The 17,219-nt window shown below is 37.8% G+C and overlaps 1 protein-coding gene across 3 annotated transcripts in view; it reads right to left on the bottom strand.

The window, feature by feature from the left end:
- Positions 1–17,219, bottom strand: part of WAPL (WAPL cohesin release factor) — an 81,838-nt gene that overhangs the window by 39,027 nt on the left and 25,592 nt on the right. For 2 of the 3 annotated variants that reach the window (XM_038534518.1, XM_038534519.1), the window contains exons 3-4: positions 15,220–16,263; positions 12,997–13,115 (exon numbers count right to left, since the gene is read on the bottom strand). In XM_038534518.1, coding sequence (XP_038390446.1) covers positions 12,997–13,115; positions 15,220–16,263 — 1,163 coding nt within the window. The remainder of the gene's footprint in view (positions 1–12,996; positions 13,116–15,219; positions 16,264–17,219) is intronic. The other variant, XM_038534520.1, reaches the window with a different exon arrangement.

The following is a 17,219-nucleotide window of genomic DNA, read 5'->3' on the forward strand; positions in this document are numbered from 1 at the left end:
GGCTCCCTGCATGGAGCCTGCTTCTCCCTCTGCCTGTGTCTCTGCCTCTGTCTCTCATGAATAAATAAATCTTTAAAACAAAACAAATAAATAAATCTTAAAAAAAAAAAAAAAGAAAAAGAAAAAAAGGAAAGAAAGCCTAGTGAGTTTTCTGTATTTCTGAATAAACTCTAACTAAAATATATCATAAAATGGAAAAACAAAATCCAAAATCTAAGCACCCTAATATACTCAGGTACACATGCTTTAGCAAAGTTTCAAATATATGCCAAAGTTCTCAGTTTTTTTCTTCTTAAAAGATTTATTTATTCATGAGACAGAGAGAGAGAGAGAGAGGCAGAGACACAGGCAGAGAGAGAAACAGGCTCCATGCAGTGAGCCCGACACGGGACTTGATCCCGAGTCTCCAGGATCACACCCTGGGCTGCAGGCAGCACTAAACCGCTGAACCACTGGGGCTGCCCAAGTTCTCAGGTTTGATTGAGAGTCAGGTTTGACTGACCTATGGTTTCATTTCCTCATTTCAAACTTCATTTTCTGGGAAGTAAGTTATGGAAAAATATTTTGAACTTTCAAACTTTAAAGGTACTCCAAGTACCCTAATAAATCTTTTTAAAAATCCTATAGGGTACCTGAGGAGCTCAGTTGGTTAAGCATTTGCCTTCCGACTCAGGTCATGATCTCGGATCTCGGAGTCCTGGGATCAAGCCCCATGTTGGGCTCCCTGCTCAGTGGGGAGTCTGCTTCTCCCTCCCCCTCTGCTACTCCCCCCGCTTGTACTCTCTCACTCTCTCTTGCTTGCATGCTCGCCCTCTCAAATAAATAAAATCATTTTTTAAAATCTTTAAAAAATATTACAAGAAAACGCCTCTCAAGAATTAATCAAGAAAAGAATTCACACTTCCCTAAACCTTTATGTAAATCAGATCCACAATTTAAGTACCTGATTTACTATTTAAGTTAAATTCTATCTATATAAAAAGATAACGGGCACCGGGGTGGCTCAGCTGAGCGATAGACTTCGGCTCATGTCACAATCTTGTGATCCTGGCTCCCATGCTCAGCAGGGAGTCTGCTTGTCCCTCTCCCTCTGCCCCTCCGCTCGCTGGTGCAGGCCCACGCTCTCAAATAAATAATGTTTAAAAAACAAAACAAAAAATATGACAGATGCTTCTGCTTTGAAATAACGCATTTGAGGAAATATTAAGACTACCAAAAAGCTTCCATAGGGAGAAAAATATTCTTCCTCACTGGACAGCCTCTTAAAGATGCTTAAAATTCTCAGCACCTAGCCCTGGGAAAGCCAAGTAGTATATACTGAATAAAACCAATCCTAAAGAAAGCCAGCTACAACTGACCCTCTACCACAGCCTGGCTCAGCCAGAATATGCTCAGCTTCGACAACTCTTTGGATCAGCACCTTAGGAACTATAAATGGGCAGCTATGGCTTTTTACTCCTATACTTTGGCCAGTATCCCCGATTTGCAAATCAATGGCCAGTCTCTTTTGTTTTTTTTTAAGGCTGCACATCCATCTGTTATCTCAGGTTTCTAGTCCATGACAATACAGTAAATTTCACACTGCCATCTTGATGACTGGGTCCCAGGATGGTCAGTGAATTTCCAAACAACAAAGGTAATCGTGGGTAAAATAATCTGACAAAAAAAAAAAGCTGCTTCATGAGTTAACTGCTAATGATGGATACTGTTAAGGAACATCTGCTCTTGGGTAGGAGTTGTCCTTTAAAATCTCTTCAATTGTAAGATTCTGTTTTTGACAACCCATTTAAATTCATTTTATGGAACAAAATAATGAGTTTATGAAACTATAAAATTACACTGAACTGTGAAACTGCAGCTTCATGTAATCTTAATATAATAAATATGTAATAACAAGTAATTTACAATGATAAGCAAATTTTAATTCAATTATCCAGAAGCCTGCAATCCAGTGTCATATTTAATGATAGGTAGAAAAAAACTAAAGTCCAGAATGTTCCTCTGAGAGTCAGACAAAAGATAATGTCAGATGGGCCCAACACTGAACTACAGGAAAATGATAAAAATGAAGATACAAGTATTTGGGAATTGAAACAGAGATTGAGGGGATCCCTGGGTGGCGCAGCGGTTTGGCGCCTGCCTTTGGCCCAGGGCGCGATCCTGGAGACCCGGGATCGAGTCCCACGTCGGGCTCCCTGCATGGAGCCTGCTTCTCCCTCTGCCTGTGTCTCTGCCTCTCTCTCTCTCTGACTATCGTAAATAAATAAAAATTAAAAAAAAAAAAAAAAAAAAGAAACAGAGATTGACAAATACGGTTATTAGTTTCATCAGTGACCCAGCAGCAGTTTTAATTAGCAAAGTAAGTTGACCCAAGTCTCTGGTAAAATAGAACCCTCCAAGCACTGAGGGTCACACAGATAATCCCTTAAGAAAGAGGAGAAAGGCAGCAGCTGAATGGAAGCTAGAAATAAAGCAAAAAGCAGGGAAGTCAATAGAAATGATTTAAGTATTTCAGCACATATATGACAACTGCAAATAACAGAATTGAGGGAAACTATACCCAGCTATCAAAAATAGGATGGCACTTTTTTAAAAAGGCATCAAATGACCAATAAAACCATAAGGAGAAACAGGCACTTAAATACCGATATGTTCCAACCTAATCCCTCAAATTCTAATTTTCTCCCTAGCGAGTTAAAATTTTTCTGAGTAATCATCTCAACGTTCTTTAAAATCATCTTTACATTCATTAAAAAAAAAAAAAATTTAGGGATGCCTGGGTGGCTAAGCAGTTGAGCATCTGCCTTTGGCTCAGGGCAGAGTCCCACATTGGGCTCCCTGCATGGAGCTTGCTTCTCCCTCTGCCTAGGTCTCTGCCTTCTCTCTGTGTCTCTCATGAATAAATAAATAAAATCTTAAAAAATTTTTTTCATTCATTCATTCATTCATTCATTCATGAGAATGAGAGTGAGCGCAGGGGGAGAAGCAGAGGGAGAGGGACGAGCAGACTCTGTGCTGAGCAGAGCCTGATGCAGGGCTCAAACTCACGACCCTGAGAGATCATGACCTGAGCTGAAATCAAGAGTTGGGATGTTTAACCAACTGAGCCAGCCATGTGTCTTCAACTACATTCTTCCCAGAAGTTTTCCTCACCCTTCTCATCTTTCTGCCACATGTGTTCCCCTAGCCTGTTACGAACAACCCTTTTTGGCATCCCTGGTTAAGTGCTGGGGAGATTACCAGAGTAGCATCCTTAAAAAAGGTAATGTTCTCTAACATGGGGAGGCAGGGAGAGGCAAGAGGGACCTCTTGGCTAGTTGCACTAAAGCCAAGGAGATGGCCTGTGTGGTCAGGAAATTGGTTATATACATGAGACTGAAAAAATACATAAATATGTTGAAGATAATGGAAACCAGATTTCTCAGCAAAGTGAAGCAAAATGTGGAAAGCCTAGAATAAAACATGGCACTGAACCTGAATTAGGTATCGTGTGAACTCATGGTTCTAAATATAGATACAAAGTAAGTGGAGGGTGGGGGGGTGGGAGATGCATATATTTATGTTTCCTACCTTTTAATTCAAAGTCCTCCTCAAAGCAATGACAATGCAAAAGAAATGACCATACCTAATCACCAGACTTTCTTAGTTTTTAACTTTTTTTGTTTTATTCATTCATCTCTATGCCCAACGTGGGGCTCAAATTCAGGACCCTACGATCAAGACCTAAGCTGAGAACAAGAGTTAGACACCTAACCAACTAAACCACCCAGGCACCCCTACCAAGTCTTTATTTCTAAATACCATTTTCCACTAAAAGAAAACAAGGGGGCAGCCTGGGTGGCTCAGCAGTTTAGTGCCGCCTTCAGCCCAGGGCATGATCCTGGAGACCCCGGATTGAGTCCCACGTGGTAGGGCTCCCTGCATGGGGCCTGCTTCTCCCTCTGCCTGTGTCTCTGCCTCTCTCACTCTCTCTCTCATGAATAAATAAATAAAATATTAAAAAAGAAGAAGAAGCAACCAGGGGTCCTTGGGTAAATGGTTGATTCCAGGGCTGAGAAAGTAATATGATGAGTCTTTTTTTTTTTTAAAGATTTTATTTATTTATTCATGAGAGACACAGAGAGAGGGGCAGAGACACAGACAGAGGGAGAAGCAGGCTCCATGTAAGGAGCCAGATGTGGGACTTGATCCCAGGACCCTGGGATCACAACCTGAGCCAAAGGCAGACACTGAACCACCTAGCCACCCAGGTGCCCCACTATGAGTCTTGAACATCTCAGTATGTCATTAAGTAAAGAAATAAACAAGACTTAGACACATTAAAAAGAAGTTTGAAGAACATCCACACGCCAAATCTAATCTGGGCACTGAAGTATCAATAGTATTATTATTTAAATAACAACAATAAATGATTAAATAAAACAGGAATCCATGTTCATACCGACATAAAGAAATGAATATATAAATACACACAGTCTTACAGGAAGGTGAGAAAAATTTCTCTTAAAATAGAAGGGCCAACTGCTAATAACCGTAGAAGGAATGATGCAAATTAGAAAAAAACATTCAACAACCACCATAGTAAACAACTGACATGGGTAAAAATGAATGCTAAAATTAGTGGGTGAAAGTTTGATGAGGAAAGCTAAAGAACCTGATAGATATCAAGGGATCAGTTAACATCAATAGTAATGGTACAAAGCGACAACTGTGTGCCACCTGATATGAAGCAATGAGAACGTAGTACCTCTTCTGTGGTATTTCCACCAAATACCAATAACTAAATCACAACACAACAAATAACTGATCTTAACTCTTCAAAGATGTCAACGCGATGGAAAGACCAGGAAAGACACAGATGTTCCACACTGAAGGAGTAGCGACTTGTCACAACTAAACACAACATGTGATTCTGGACTGGATCATGAGCTCTTTCTTTGGGAGGGAGGAGTGTATTTGTTTTGCCATAAAGCCATTACTGAGACAATTAGTAAAATCTGAATGGGATCTCTATTACTTTATTAATTTCAAAACAAATCCCTGGTTTTGATGGGAATGCTGCAGCTATAGAGTGCTCTTGTGTTTAGAAAGTACAGACTAGGTGCAGGGCATGATCCCCGAGTCCCAGGATTGAGTCTCACACATCAGGCTCCCAGCAAGGAGCCTGCTCCTCCCTCTGCCTGTGTCTCTGCCCCTTTCATGAATAAATAAAATCTTTAAAAAAAAAAAAAAAAAGAAAAAGAAAAAAAGTACAAACTAAAGGATTTAGGAGTAATGAGCATCAGGTCTGCAACTTATTCTCAAGACACACACACACCCCAATGGGAGGGAAGTCCACTTTGACCCTCACAAGCCATTTGACAACATCTGCAGACATTTTTGGTTGAAATAACTGGGGGTGGGGGTGGGGGTACAGGTTCTACCAGCATCTAATGGGTAGAGGCCAGATGTGTTGCTAAATAGCCTCCAATTTACTAGGGCCCACCCCAAAATAAAGATTTATTCAGTCCAAAATATCTACAGTATTCTCTCCCAAAAGGTAGGGAGGGAAACTCTTGCCACCACAAGCCATGGGCTACTACCTCTTTGCTCGGAAATGAGGTCATTAGAGTCTTTAATCAGATTAGAGAAGACCCAGATACTCCCACTTGACCTATCAGTTCCAGGAGAACTGGAACAACTGCTGAGAACATTTCTTATACCTACCTACTTACCCCCCCTTCTTTTCTCTCTGGAGATTTGGGGGTAACCTACATAAAAATTCCTTTGAGACTTGAGTTTCTCTATTTTTTTTTTTTTTGCAAAGACAACATGAATCCTAATTTCTTATATATAAAAATCTATCATTGTCGTTGTATTACTTTATACATATAATTTAAAATGCTTAAAATTTTGATCCATTTATTTCCTCTCTTCCTTTACACTCATCAAAACTTGACAGGTAAAATATCCCTTATTTCTATTTCTCAATGGCTTTCTCCTTTTTAACAACTCTGAAGTAGTCTTTTAGTGTCTTGAAGGCAAATGGATGACCTATTTCCTATGAGCTATTTTATACTGCTTAACTTCTTGTTGCTCTCGTCCTGAAGTAGACTTCTAAATTCTTTACCTAGATACTTTTGAAAGGATACATATCTTCCATTGGATCTAAAGCATTTTTTATTATTTTTAAAAGTACAAAAGTACAATAGCACATGGATAAGTTTCATTTTTGAAAATTACTGATCCAACTAAATAGTACTAATATATGTAAAAAGATTCTGACACAATCCCACTTTAAAGGGCTTTGGCAAATATTTCAGTAGGAGGTTAAAAAGGAAGTTAAAACAACACTTACTGAAGTTGAGCCTCTTCAGGGAATAAATGTTATCTAGGACTATTGTTTTAAGGCAGGGCTCTACCCATATTACATTTTTCAAGTAAGTTCAATTTCATAGCTCTCTTGGTTTTATAAATTAGCAATCACTTTCTCAATTTTTCTCAGACACTATCCATCAACAGTAAGTAGGTCTTCTGCATACTAGGTTGGTATGACCTATTTACTTTAGGCCAGAGAGACTGCTTCATAATCGGGTCAAGTACATGTACACTGCTGTCTTCTAAGCCACATTAGTAGCAAAGAAATGACTCCAATGTTAAGTTTAAAACTAAGTTTAAAAACTGGAGACCCGGGATCGAATCCCACGTCGGGCTCCCGGTGCATGGAGCCTGCTTCTCCCTCTGCCTGTGTCTCTGCCTCTCTCTCTCTCTGTGACTATCACAAATAAATAAATAAATACCTTAAAAAAAAATTAAAAAAAATAAATAAATAAAAACTGAACACTAAGGAATATAAATGAATGTAAATGAGTATCAGGTAACATAAGCACATAGGATAAAATGAGTTCAGAATTTATGAACACGTTACTTCATGACTTCATCATCAGTGAAATAATTTTAAGATTTTATTTATTTGAGAGAGAGCACACATGTGTAAGCACAAGCAGAGGGAGGGGCAGAGGGAGAAGCAGATTCTCCACTGAGCAGGGTGCCCAATGCAGGACTAGATCCTAGGACCTGAGCCCAAAGGCACCCACTCAACCGAGCCAACCAGGCACCCCCTCAGTGAAATAATCTAAAGACAAAAAGAACTGGAAAAATCTTAAACTTCACTCGGTATATTTACTGTTCATAGTAATATTGGTATTATAATTTTAAAAGTAATATGTACTGTAGGATAAAGCAAGTAAACTAGTACAAAATTCTGTAATCTTAAATTTGAAATGAAACTATCACAATATGAACTCAGTTTATTTTTCAACATGTTTCATAGCTCTGTCCAACAACAGAACCTAGAAGCAACAAAGACACCCAGCACCCAGATCTGGGTTTCTAAGTACTATCCCCATCTAAAGAACCAAGGAGCCTTGCATAAATGAATGGTTCCATGACTGAAAGAGGTAAAATACAAGGTGAGTCCCAGTCATCTTTTGTGCAAAATGCAAGGGAAACACTCAAAGATGATGGGGTTGGGGCACCTGGCTGGCTCAGCTGGTGGAGCAAGCAACTCTTGATCTCAGGATTGTGAGTTTAAGCCTCATGCCAGGTGCAGAAATTACCTACAAAAACAATATAAAATCCTAAGGGAAAAAAAAGATGATGCAGTTACAGCAATAGGACACAAGTGATATGCTGAAATGGTACACAATGGCCCAATCTATTGTAAATACTTTTTTTTTTTTTTGAGAGAGAGAGAGAGGGAAAGAGAGAGAGAACACCTGTGTGTGTGTGTGTGTGTGTGTGTGTGTGTGTGTGCGCGCGCGCGCGCGCGCACCATTCTAGGTTGAGGGGAGCGGCAGAGGGAGAGAGAGAATCCTAAGCAGGCTCTATGCCTAGCATGGAAGTTGAAATGGGGTTTGAGCTCTTGACCCTGAGATCATGACTGGAGCCATAATCAAGAGTTGGACCCCCAAACAACTGAGCCAACCAGGTGCCCCTGTAAATATATTTAAAAAATAAAAATTATTGAGTCTGTAGTGTAGGAGAGAGAAAAAGCAACGAGTGGGGAAAGGAGGAAGACAACTTTTTACAGAATTCCAGTTATTAAATGCGGAAGCAACAGCAATTAGAAAACTCACCATTCTGCAACTGTCAATGTAATAAATGATGCAAAGATCAACAATGGATGCTAAAATGATGAAGTGAAACAATAACGGGGAACAGTATATTCACATGGTGCCACAGTAGTACCTAGAAGTTTACTTCCAATTGAGCTAACTAAATTACAAAAGGAAAAATATGCCCTTATTGGAGACTTGGTGATCACAAACTTCATTTGGTAGTCAAACAATATTGAGCAGAATAACCAGGTACTACGTAGCTTCTAATGCAAAGCAACATACACAATTATCACTTAGACTTATTCTTGCCAAAATATGTTTAACCTGAACCTAATCAGCCTTTAACTTGAACCTAATCAGGCCAAAATATGTTTAACCTGAACCTAATCAGACTTAATTTCCAGTGTTTTATGCCACTATACTACTTTAATATAGTAAAGGACACCATCAGGAAAAAGAAAAATCAGATATATTCTGAATGTGAAATATTCTACAAGACAAATATCATGAGTTCTTCAAAATAAATCAGTGCCACGAAAATTTTTAAAAGACAAGGGGACTGTTCAAGACTTAAAAGATGTAACTAAATGATTATGGTTTGAAAGAAAAACAAAAACACTAAAAGACAATTCAGAGATAGTTGGGGGAAACAGAATATGGACTAGACATCACACCATATAAAAGAATGGCTAGTGTTTTTAAGTACTGTAGTCATATAACTGCAATTGGTTATATGCATATATATGCATATATATGTATGCTTAAAAGACATATGCTATCTTGGGGCACCTGGCTGGTGGAGCATGAGACTCTTGATCTTGGGGTCATGAGTTTAACCCCACACTGGGTGTAGAGATTGCTTAAAAATAATTTAAAAAAAAGACTTTTCTAAGGAGTTTGGCAGTGATACTAATGCGATTTTTTGATACCATATAATGAGATGTGTCACCATTTGAAAGATATGCACATAAATCAGTGTAACCAATATTTTCCAAATGACCCAATGTATGATGTCACAAAGCATGTATGTGTAAAAAATCCACCCAACATCAAAGACCAAAAAATAAGAAAACAACAACAGGGATGCCTGGGTGGCTCAGGTCATGATCCCAGGATCCTGGGATCAAACCCTGCATCTAGTTCCCCACAGGGAGCCTGCTTCTCTCTCTCTGCCTCACTCTGTGTCTCTCAGGAATAAATAATAATAATAAAAGTAAAAGACCAAAAAAAAAAAAAAAAAAAGTAAAAGACCAACAGATTTTAATATAACAGAATGAAAGGTTCATTGGCATGGTTTTAGATTCCAATTGCAACTAATCTTTAAAAAATGCCCATTTGTTGAGTTTTGGTGTAGTACCAAAGAACATTCACAATTACCTGAAAAGGCTATTTAAAATATGTCCACATATCTGTGTGAAGCTGAATTTTCTTCATATATTTTAATTAAAACATCATAATGAAATATACTGAATGCAGGAGGCTGAGAATCCAGCTGTCTTTCATTAAGCCACTTTTAAAAGATTTGCAAAAAATGTAAAACAATGTTATTTTTCTTACTACTTTCTTTTTTTAAGATTTTATTTATTTATTCATGAGACAAACACACAGACACAGAGGGAGAAGCAGGCGCCTCACAAGGAGCCCGATGCGAGACTCGATCCCCGGACCCCGGGGATCATGCCCTGAGCCAAAGGCAGATGCTCAACCTCTGAGCCACCCAACAGTCCCTATTTTTCTCACTTTTTCTCAGTTTTTTTTTCTCAGTTTTTACCTCTAACTTGATAAATATTGTCTCTGCACATATAATCAAAAGTTCTTTAGACAATTCCTTTTTTTTTTAAAGATTTTATTTATTTAAAAATAGTTAAATGGGGACACCTGGGTGGCTCAGCGGTTGAGTGCTTGCTTTGGACCCAGGGCGTGATCCTGAAGTCCCAGGATCGAGTCCCACATCGGGCTCCCTGCAAGGGGCCTGCTTCTCCCTCTGCCTGTGTCTCTGCCTCTCTCTGTCTCATGAATAAATAAATTCTCAAAAAAAAAAAAAGCTTGTACTTAAAAAAAATAAAAATAAATAAAAATAAATAAAAATTTAAAAAAATTAAAAAATTAAAATTTAAAAAATTTTAAAAATTAAAATAGTTAAATAGGCCAGGCGGCACTAAACCGCTAAGCCACCGGGGCTGCCCAACAAGTTCTTTAGAGATGTCTGGGTGGCTTGATGGTTAAGCTTCTGCCTTCTGCTCAGGCTGAGACCCCAGGGTCCTGGGATCAAGTCCTGCGTCGAGCCTGCTTTTCCCTCTGCCCATGTCTCTGCCTCTCTCTGTGTCTCTTATGAATAAACAAATAAAATCTTTAAAAAAAAAAAAAAAGTTATTTGGGGGGCATCTGGGTGGCTTAGTTAAGCATCTGCCTTTGGCCCAGGTCATGATCCCAGGATCCTGGGATGGAGCCCCATACTGGGCTCCCTGTTCAGTGGGGAGCCTGCTTTTCCCTCTCCTGCTCTCCCTGCTTGTGTTCTCTGTCAAATAAATAAAATCTTAAAAATAAATAAGTTCTTTGTGATTCTCAGTAAATTTTTAAAGATTGTAAAGTGGTCCTGAGACCAAAGAAATTGGTAACTATTGCTCTGCAAACCAATATATGCCATACACAATCTCATATAAGTCAAAAACATCATCTCAGCATTAATGACTAAAGTCTATACAGGCCATACACACTATATTCCACACTGCCCTGGCCCCAGAACAACTTGAGCTTATTAAAATTAGCATTAAGCATTTTTTTTTTTTTTTTTTTTTTTGGTGAGGAGGTGGGCATATGGGGGTACAAAAGTATAGCACAATTATTCTGAAATGATTCCCAATTAGCTCTTCACAGAGATAAAAGAATAAAAATAAAATGAGGCTGTATGACTTAGCCTTATTCATTCTTAGACACGCTTATCCTTTTGCTGTTTATAAACATTCAATCTGGGATGCCTGGGTGGCTCAGCGGTTGAGCATCTGCCTTTGGCTCAGGGTGTGATCCCAGATTTCCAGGATCGAGTCCCGCATCAGGCTCCTTGCATGGAGCCTGCTTCTCCCTCTGCCTGTGTCTCTGCCTCTCTCTGTCTCTCTCATGAATAAATAAATAAAATGTTTTTTTTTTTTTTTAAAAAGAGACAAGTCACAGAATGAGGTATCAATGTGCAAATTATTTCTCTAATACGGGATTAATATGTAAAGAATCCCTATAACTCAACAACAAAAAGATAAATGACTTGATTCAAATATGCACAAAGGACTCGAATAGCTGTTTATCCAAAAAAAGATATAAGAATAACCAAGAAGTACAAAAAAAGATGCTCAATATCTCTAGCTAGGGAAATAAAATACCATTTCATACCCATTAGAATAGCTATTATTAAAAAAATAAACAGGGATCCCTGGGTGGCGCAGCGGTTTAGCGCCTGCCTTTGGCCCAGGGTGCGATCCTGGAGACCCGGGATCGAGTCCCACGTCGGGCTCCCGGTGCATGGAGCCTGCTTCTCCCTCTGCCTGTGTCTCTGCCTCTCTCTCTCTCTCTCTCTGTGTGACTATCATAAATAAATTTAAAAATTAAATAAACAAACAAACAAACAAAAAACCCCACAGGGCCTCCTCAGTGGCTCAACTGGTTAGGCTCCAACTTGATGCCAACTCAGGTCTTGCTCTCAGGGTCATGAGTTCAACCCCTATGTTGGCAGGGAGTCTGCGTATCCCCCTCTTTCTGCCCCTTCCCCCATGTTCTCTCAAATAGATAAATCTTTAAAAACAAAACAACAAAAACAGAAAATAAGTGTTGGTGAAGACAGAGAAAATGGAACCTTTGAGCACTGCTGGTGGAAATGTAAAATGGTTCAGTCACGGTGGAAAAGAGTTTGACGCTTAAAACAGAAATTCTACTCTTAGGTATATATCCAAAAGTATTGAAGGCAGAGACTCAAATAGCCAAAAGGTGAAAACAACTCTAATGATGAATAAACAAAATGTTGTATATACAAAATGTTCTTCTAAAAGACGACACAGGGAAAAGGATGAGAAGGCCATGTGACAGAGGGATACACTGCAGTTATGCAGCACAAACCAAATACCCAGAGTCACTAGAAGCTGGAAGAGGTAAGGAAGGATTTCCCCCTATAGTCTTTGAAAAAGCATAGCCCTCCCAGCATCTTGATTTTGGACCTCTGGCATGTTGAACTGTAAGAGAATAAATACGTTTTTAAATCCGCCAGTTTAGGGCTTAAACTAATACAAACAGTATTTTTGAAGTATCAGCTAATAGAGGAGTTGTACCAGTGGATGGCAGAGTAGGGTCTTCTCATAAACAGAATACCCTTGAACAACAATAAATATAGTATATACCAACAATATAATGTTTTTCAGCCATAAAAAAAGGAATGAAATTTTGATATGTGCTATGATATAGATGGACCCTGACCACGCTATGCTTAGTGAAATAAAGACACAGATAGGTAAGTATTGTATGATTCCACTTACAGGAGTTAACCAGAAGAGGCAAATTCATAGAGACAAAAAGTAAAACAGTGTTTACCAGGAGCTGGGGCTGGAAGGACAAAGGGTGAGTTATTATTGTTTAATGGGTACAGAGTTTTTGCTGGTGATGATGAAATGTTTTGGATATAGATAATGGGATGGTTACAAAACACTGTGAATGTATTTAATGTTACTGAACTATATATATACTAAAAATTTTAATAGGTATATCTTTCACACTTAAAAAATGGTTTAAAATGTTTGAAAAATTGACTTACATCCTCAAAAGATGAAATTTGTTAGTAATTTTCAAATAGAAAAAGTAAAAACTGCGCCCTAGTGTAATAATAAATAACACACATCACTGATAATGCTTTACTTACCCGTTTGGGACCACTAAAAATCTTTCTGGTGTTTTCTTTTGATTTATCTCCTTGTTTATTTGGGGGCTTCTTCACACTTTCAGGCACACCAGGCAAGTCCTCTGTAAAATCCAAGTTTTCTGAAATGGTAATCAAAACTAGCTAGCTTTCTAATACTTCAAATTAACTACCAAACAAACTATGAACATTTGGGGGAGTGATTTATTGGGAGGGAAAAGAATAAAAGGAATAAAATCACCACTCAGTTGACAAAATATTCCTAACAATATTAAGTCCCATTTTGCCATTCTCACCCTCCTGTTTGCTCCCTACTCTAGGAGAAAAATCAGATCCCTACTCTAAGAGAAAATCAGAAATCTAGTTACAGTGTACGTGCTTCAGTTTTATTTTATGTAAATGGAAAAATTAATTTTTCTGTAAAATAACTGTTGAATATCTATGGACAATGACATTAGGATGGTCTAATTTAAACACATACACACTATATCAGGTGGTATCTACCTTTAACATTTTCTTAGAACTTAAGTAAAACTGAATCATGCTGGCCTTCAAAGTATGTCTGCTTACATCTACAAAAACAGAAAAAAAAAAGAAAACAAAACAAAACAAAAAAAAAGAAGCTATCCTTAGCAAAAGATAGAAAATGACCTAGTACAATATAGCTCAATGATTTGTTGGTCTTCATACAAAAAATAAGCAAAGAATTAAGATTAATTCCTAAATGACTATATTTTTTTTTCTAGCCTAAACACAAAAAAGAAAAACAGGAAGACTTTTGCTAGCCCAATCCCTAAAAATGTTTGCTATTTTATATATCAGATGAAGACCCAAATTCCAACTTTGGCTATATCTATCAAATGGTGTCTAATTTTTAAATTTTATTTGGTATCACCATGAAGTTTCTGAACCTGATGATTTCACATTTCAAAGCTTAAAAGTTATATTACCCCAAAGTGTAAATTTCAGCCAGAGATTTTCAATTGCTGATTAAGATAACTTGCTATCAAAGTTAATAAATGATAAGAGCTAAGTAAACTGCGGGAAGACAGGAGCTCAGGTTTCATACATCATTATTTTATCATCCTCCCAAGAAACCAACTGTAAAACTGTCTCCCCAGTCAGATCTCATGTGACTAGCAAGGCTGCTGCAAACTTCAGTGCTCCAGAAGAGATTCAAGACAACACTGGATGAATTCTGACAATACCCTTTATTTATTACTTTTATTTATTTTGGGAATAAGGAGTGAGCCCTTAGGCACTATTCCTATAAAATTCTAGTTTTGAAAAGCGACTCTAACAAAACTATTTTTAGGCCAAATATAACAAAATGGTAGAGTAGTCTCAAGTATGATGATGTACAAGAGAATCTATACGTAAGAATACTATCAGAATTCTAATTCACCATAATGACACCTCTCGTATGACTTACAGTACAAAAACTTTACGTAGCAAGTAAACCAATACAAAGAAACTATGTACTTGGTTAAATATATATAAATATAGCCCCTATATCCCATAGGCTTTCACTTACTCTTCCTCACAAAACCCTTGTCAGGTAATGACTTAATTGCAGCAAAGCTAACCTACTTCTTTTGTTTGTCTCTCACAGTAGACTAACAACTCTTTGAGAGCCTCTAGTCATTACTGGCCGTCCTATTTTAAGAGACAAACTTCACTGTTAAGAGTGAATAAATACTTAACTAGCACTTTTCAATTTTATTAAATCAACTCAAGAGGATGATTTTTAAGATTAAGACTTAAGATTTCTTGAGAATGTTTTAAACATTTATTAGTTCATTAATTTTGAGCCAAATACAAAGCTTTTTATCAATTTTAATTTTCCAATTTTTCCATTATTACATTCCATTATCAGTGTAGTTCTAAACTGCCAAAATCTACCCTTAAGTCTCCACTGCATTTGGATTTTCAAAGTGGAAACATCAAGTTCTCTAATACTCCTATACACACATACTCTTAAAATTCTCTAATGGGAATTAAAACACAATTATATAAGGATCAGTTATAAATCTATAAATTGATCCTTACAATGTGGAATTAACATTTAAAATGCTGTAAATCTGGATAAGGTAATCTGTAGTCCTAAAGAGTACTTCTACTAAAATTGAACATAAGTTAAAATTGTCTAAGTAGAAACTAAGTAGCTGCTGATTTAAACCTAAAAGGCATTTACTTAAATTTTTTTGTTTTTTTTTAAAGTCTTACCTGCATTGTTAGCACTAGACTGACTGTCCTGGGAATTATCAATGCTTTCAGGAGGAGGCTGCAAGGAGGGGGATGGAGCTGTTTTAGTTCTTTTTTTGCTTGTCTTTCTTTCCACTTGACAGTCATCTTCATCATCATCTTCACTTTCACTGAGATCATCAAAACCAAAATACTTAATTTTGTAATTAGAACTCCCAGAACCTCCTTCATCACCTCCTGTCTCATCATGATCTTCAAAACCAAAAAATTCAAGTTTAACATCCTTTTTAGATTTAGTATTACTAGGTCGAAATCTAGTAGTGGTCTTAGAAGTCGCAATATCTGCCTTTTTTCTTAGGCGGCCAGCTTCGCCCAAATCTGCAGGGGTTGATGCAGTGAATTCATCCATGCTCCGTTCCATAGTATCCTGTATGGTAACATTACAAACTGACAAGCAAGATGGATGTAAAACAGTGTAATCTCTAGTCCGTCCAACTGTCCCTCTAAAACTGGTCCCAGAACTTACACTGCCTTTCTTTGCCTGATTCAGGCCATCCTTACTTGATTCACTGTTTGCTTTGGCTAAGGCCTGACTGGTTCCGTCCATTAGCTTATCAAAATTTGAAGCTCCTTGTGAGGATTTTGCTTTATTGGCCCTACAGTACGTCCTACAGTTGCTTGGCCTAAGAACACTTTGCATGATGTCTTCCTCAATGGCTTCATTTAGATTTTCCAACCGGTTTTTAAAATCCTCATCCTTCATCTCCAAAAGAGGATCACTATCCAAACTTAAAATACAATCTTCTGATCTGATATCTTCAAAATCATTATCCCATTCATACAAACCAGTTCTTACAGATCCCTTAATGGGAGATGTTTCTGATGGAGATTCTGACCTTTTTCCAAGTTGAGAGTTCCAAGTGTCATTTGTTTCCTTGATTTCATCAGCTTTGTATACAGAAGCTACTGTTGTTTCTGCACTGGGTTTCTTAGTACTGTCTTCAGCATTTTTGTAAATATGGTGACTATTCTTTTCATATTCTTCACTAAAATTCTCCACTTTATCTATAAAAATTAAAAATAAGTCAAGGGTAAAAAACAAATAGGAAAATCTGGCTACTTCACAGTACAGAATCAATCTTGAAATAACTGCAGTTACATTAAATTATGAAGAAATTAATGGATGTTTACATATCTGACATTTCCCCTTCCACCTTTTTTATTTTTAAGGGGTGGGGGGAGGAAAAGGGAAAGAATCCTAAGCAGGCTCCACGCCTAGCATGGGAGGCCTACACAGGGCTCCATCTCCAGGACCTTGAGATCAAGACCTGAGCTGAAATCAAGAGTTGGATGCTTAACTGACTGAGCCACCCAGGCCTTTTTTTTTTTTTTTTTAGCACAGAGCTCTCATGTCTTTTAGTGAACTCTCCCTAGACATTCAAGTCCCTTAAAATTGTTACCCTTAATTCAAGAGATTTCAACATTGTTAAGCAACTAGATCAATTCAGAATTAAATGACTAAGCCAAATCTTCTCAGAGGTTTTGCAAATAATAATGCTTAAATTGAAATTTACTTAGTAGAATCTAAAGAGTATAACACAGGGGTGCCTGGGTAGCTCAGTCAGTTAAGCATCTGCCTTCGGCTCTGGTCGTGATCCCAGGAGCCCTGCATTGGGCTCCCTGCTCAGCAGAGAGGTCTGCTTCTCCCTCTCCCTTTGCCCTTCCCTCTGCTTGTGCTCTCTCTCAAATAAAATACATAAAATTTAAAAAATAATAATAAACAGTATAACACAATAAATTATAATATTCTGGCAATGTATCTCTCTGGAGTAAGAACTCCCATAAGGCATGCCACTCTGTCAAGAAACCCATCTCTGGGTCAGGTTTCTTTCACTATTTCCGCTTTCCAGTCTTTCTCCTAATCCTATATGCCATGTAACCTCAAAGATTTTTTTTTTCTTTTTTTAACAGTGGCTCTGGTGGATAACTGGCTACCCCAGCAATTTAGTAAACCTTAACTT

This window comes from Canis lupus, chromosome 4 (assembly GCF_011100685.1).
Source record: "Canis lupus familiaris isolate Mischka breed German Shepherd chromosome 4, alternate assembly UU_Cfam_GSD_1.0, whole genome shotgun sequence".
Lineage (NCBI taxonomy): Eukaryota > Metazoa > Chordata > Mammalia > Carnivora > Canidae > Canis > Canis lupus.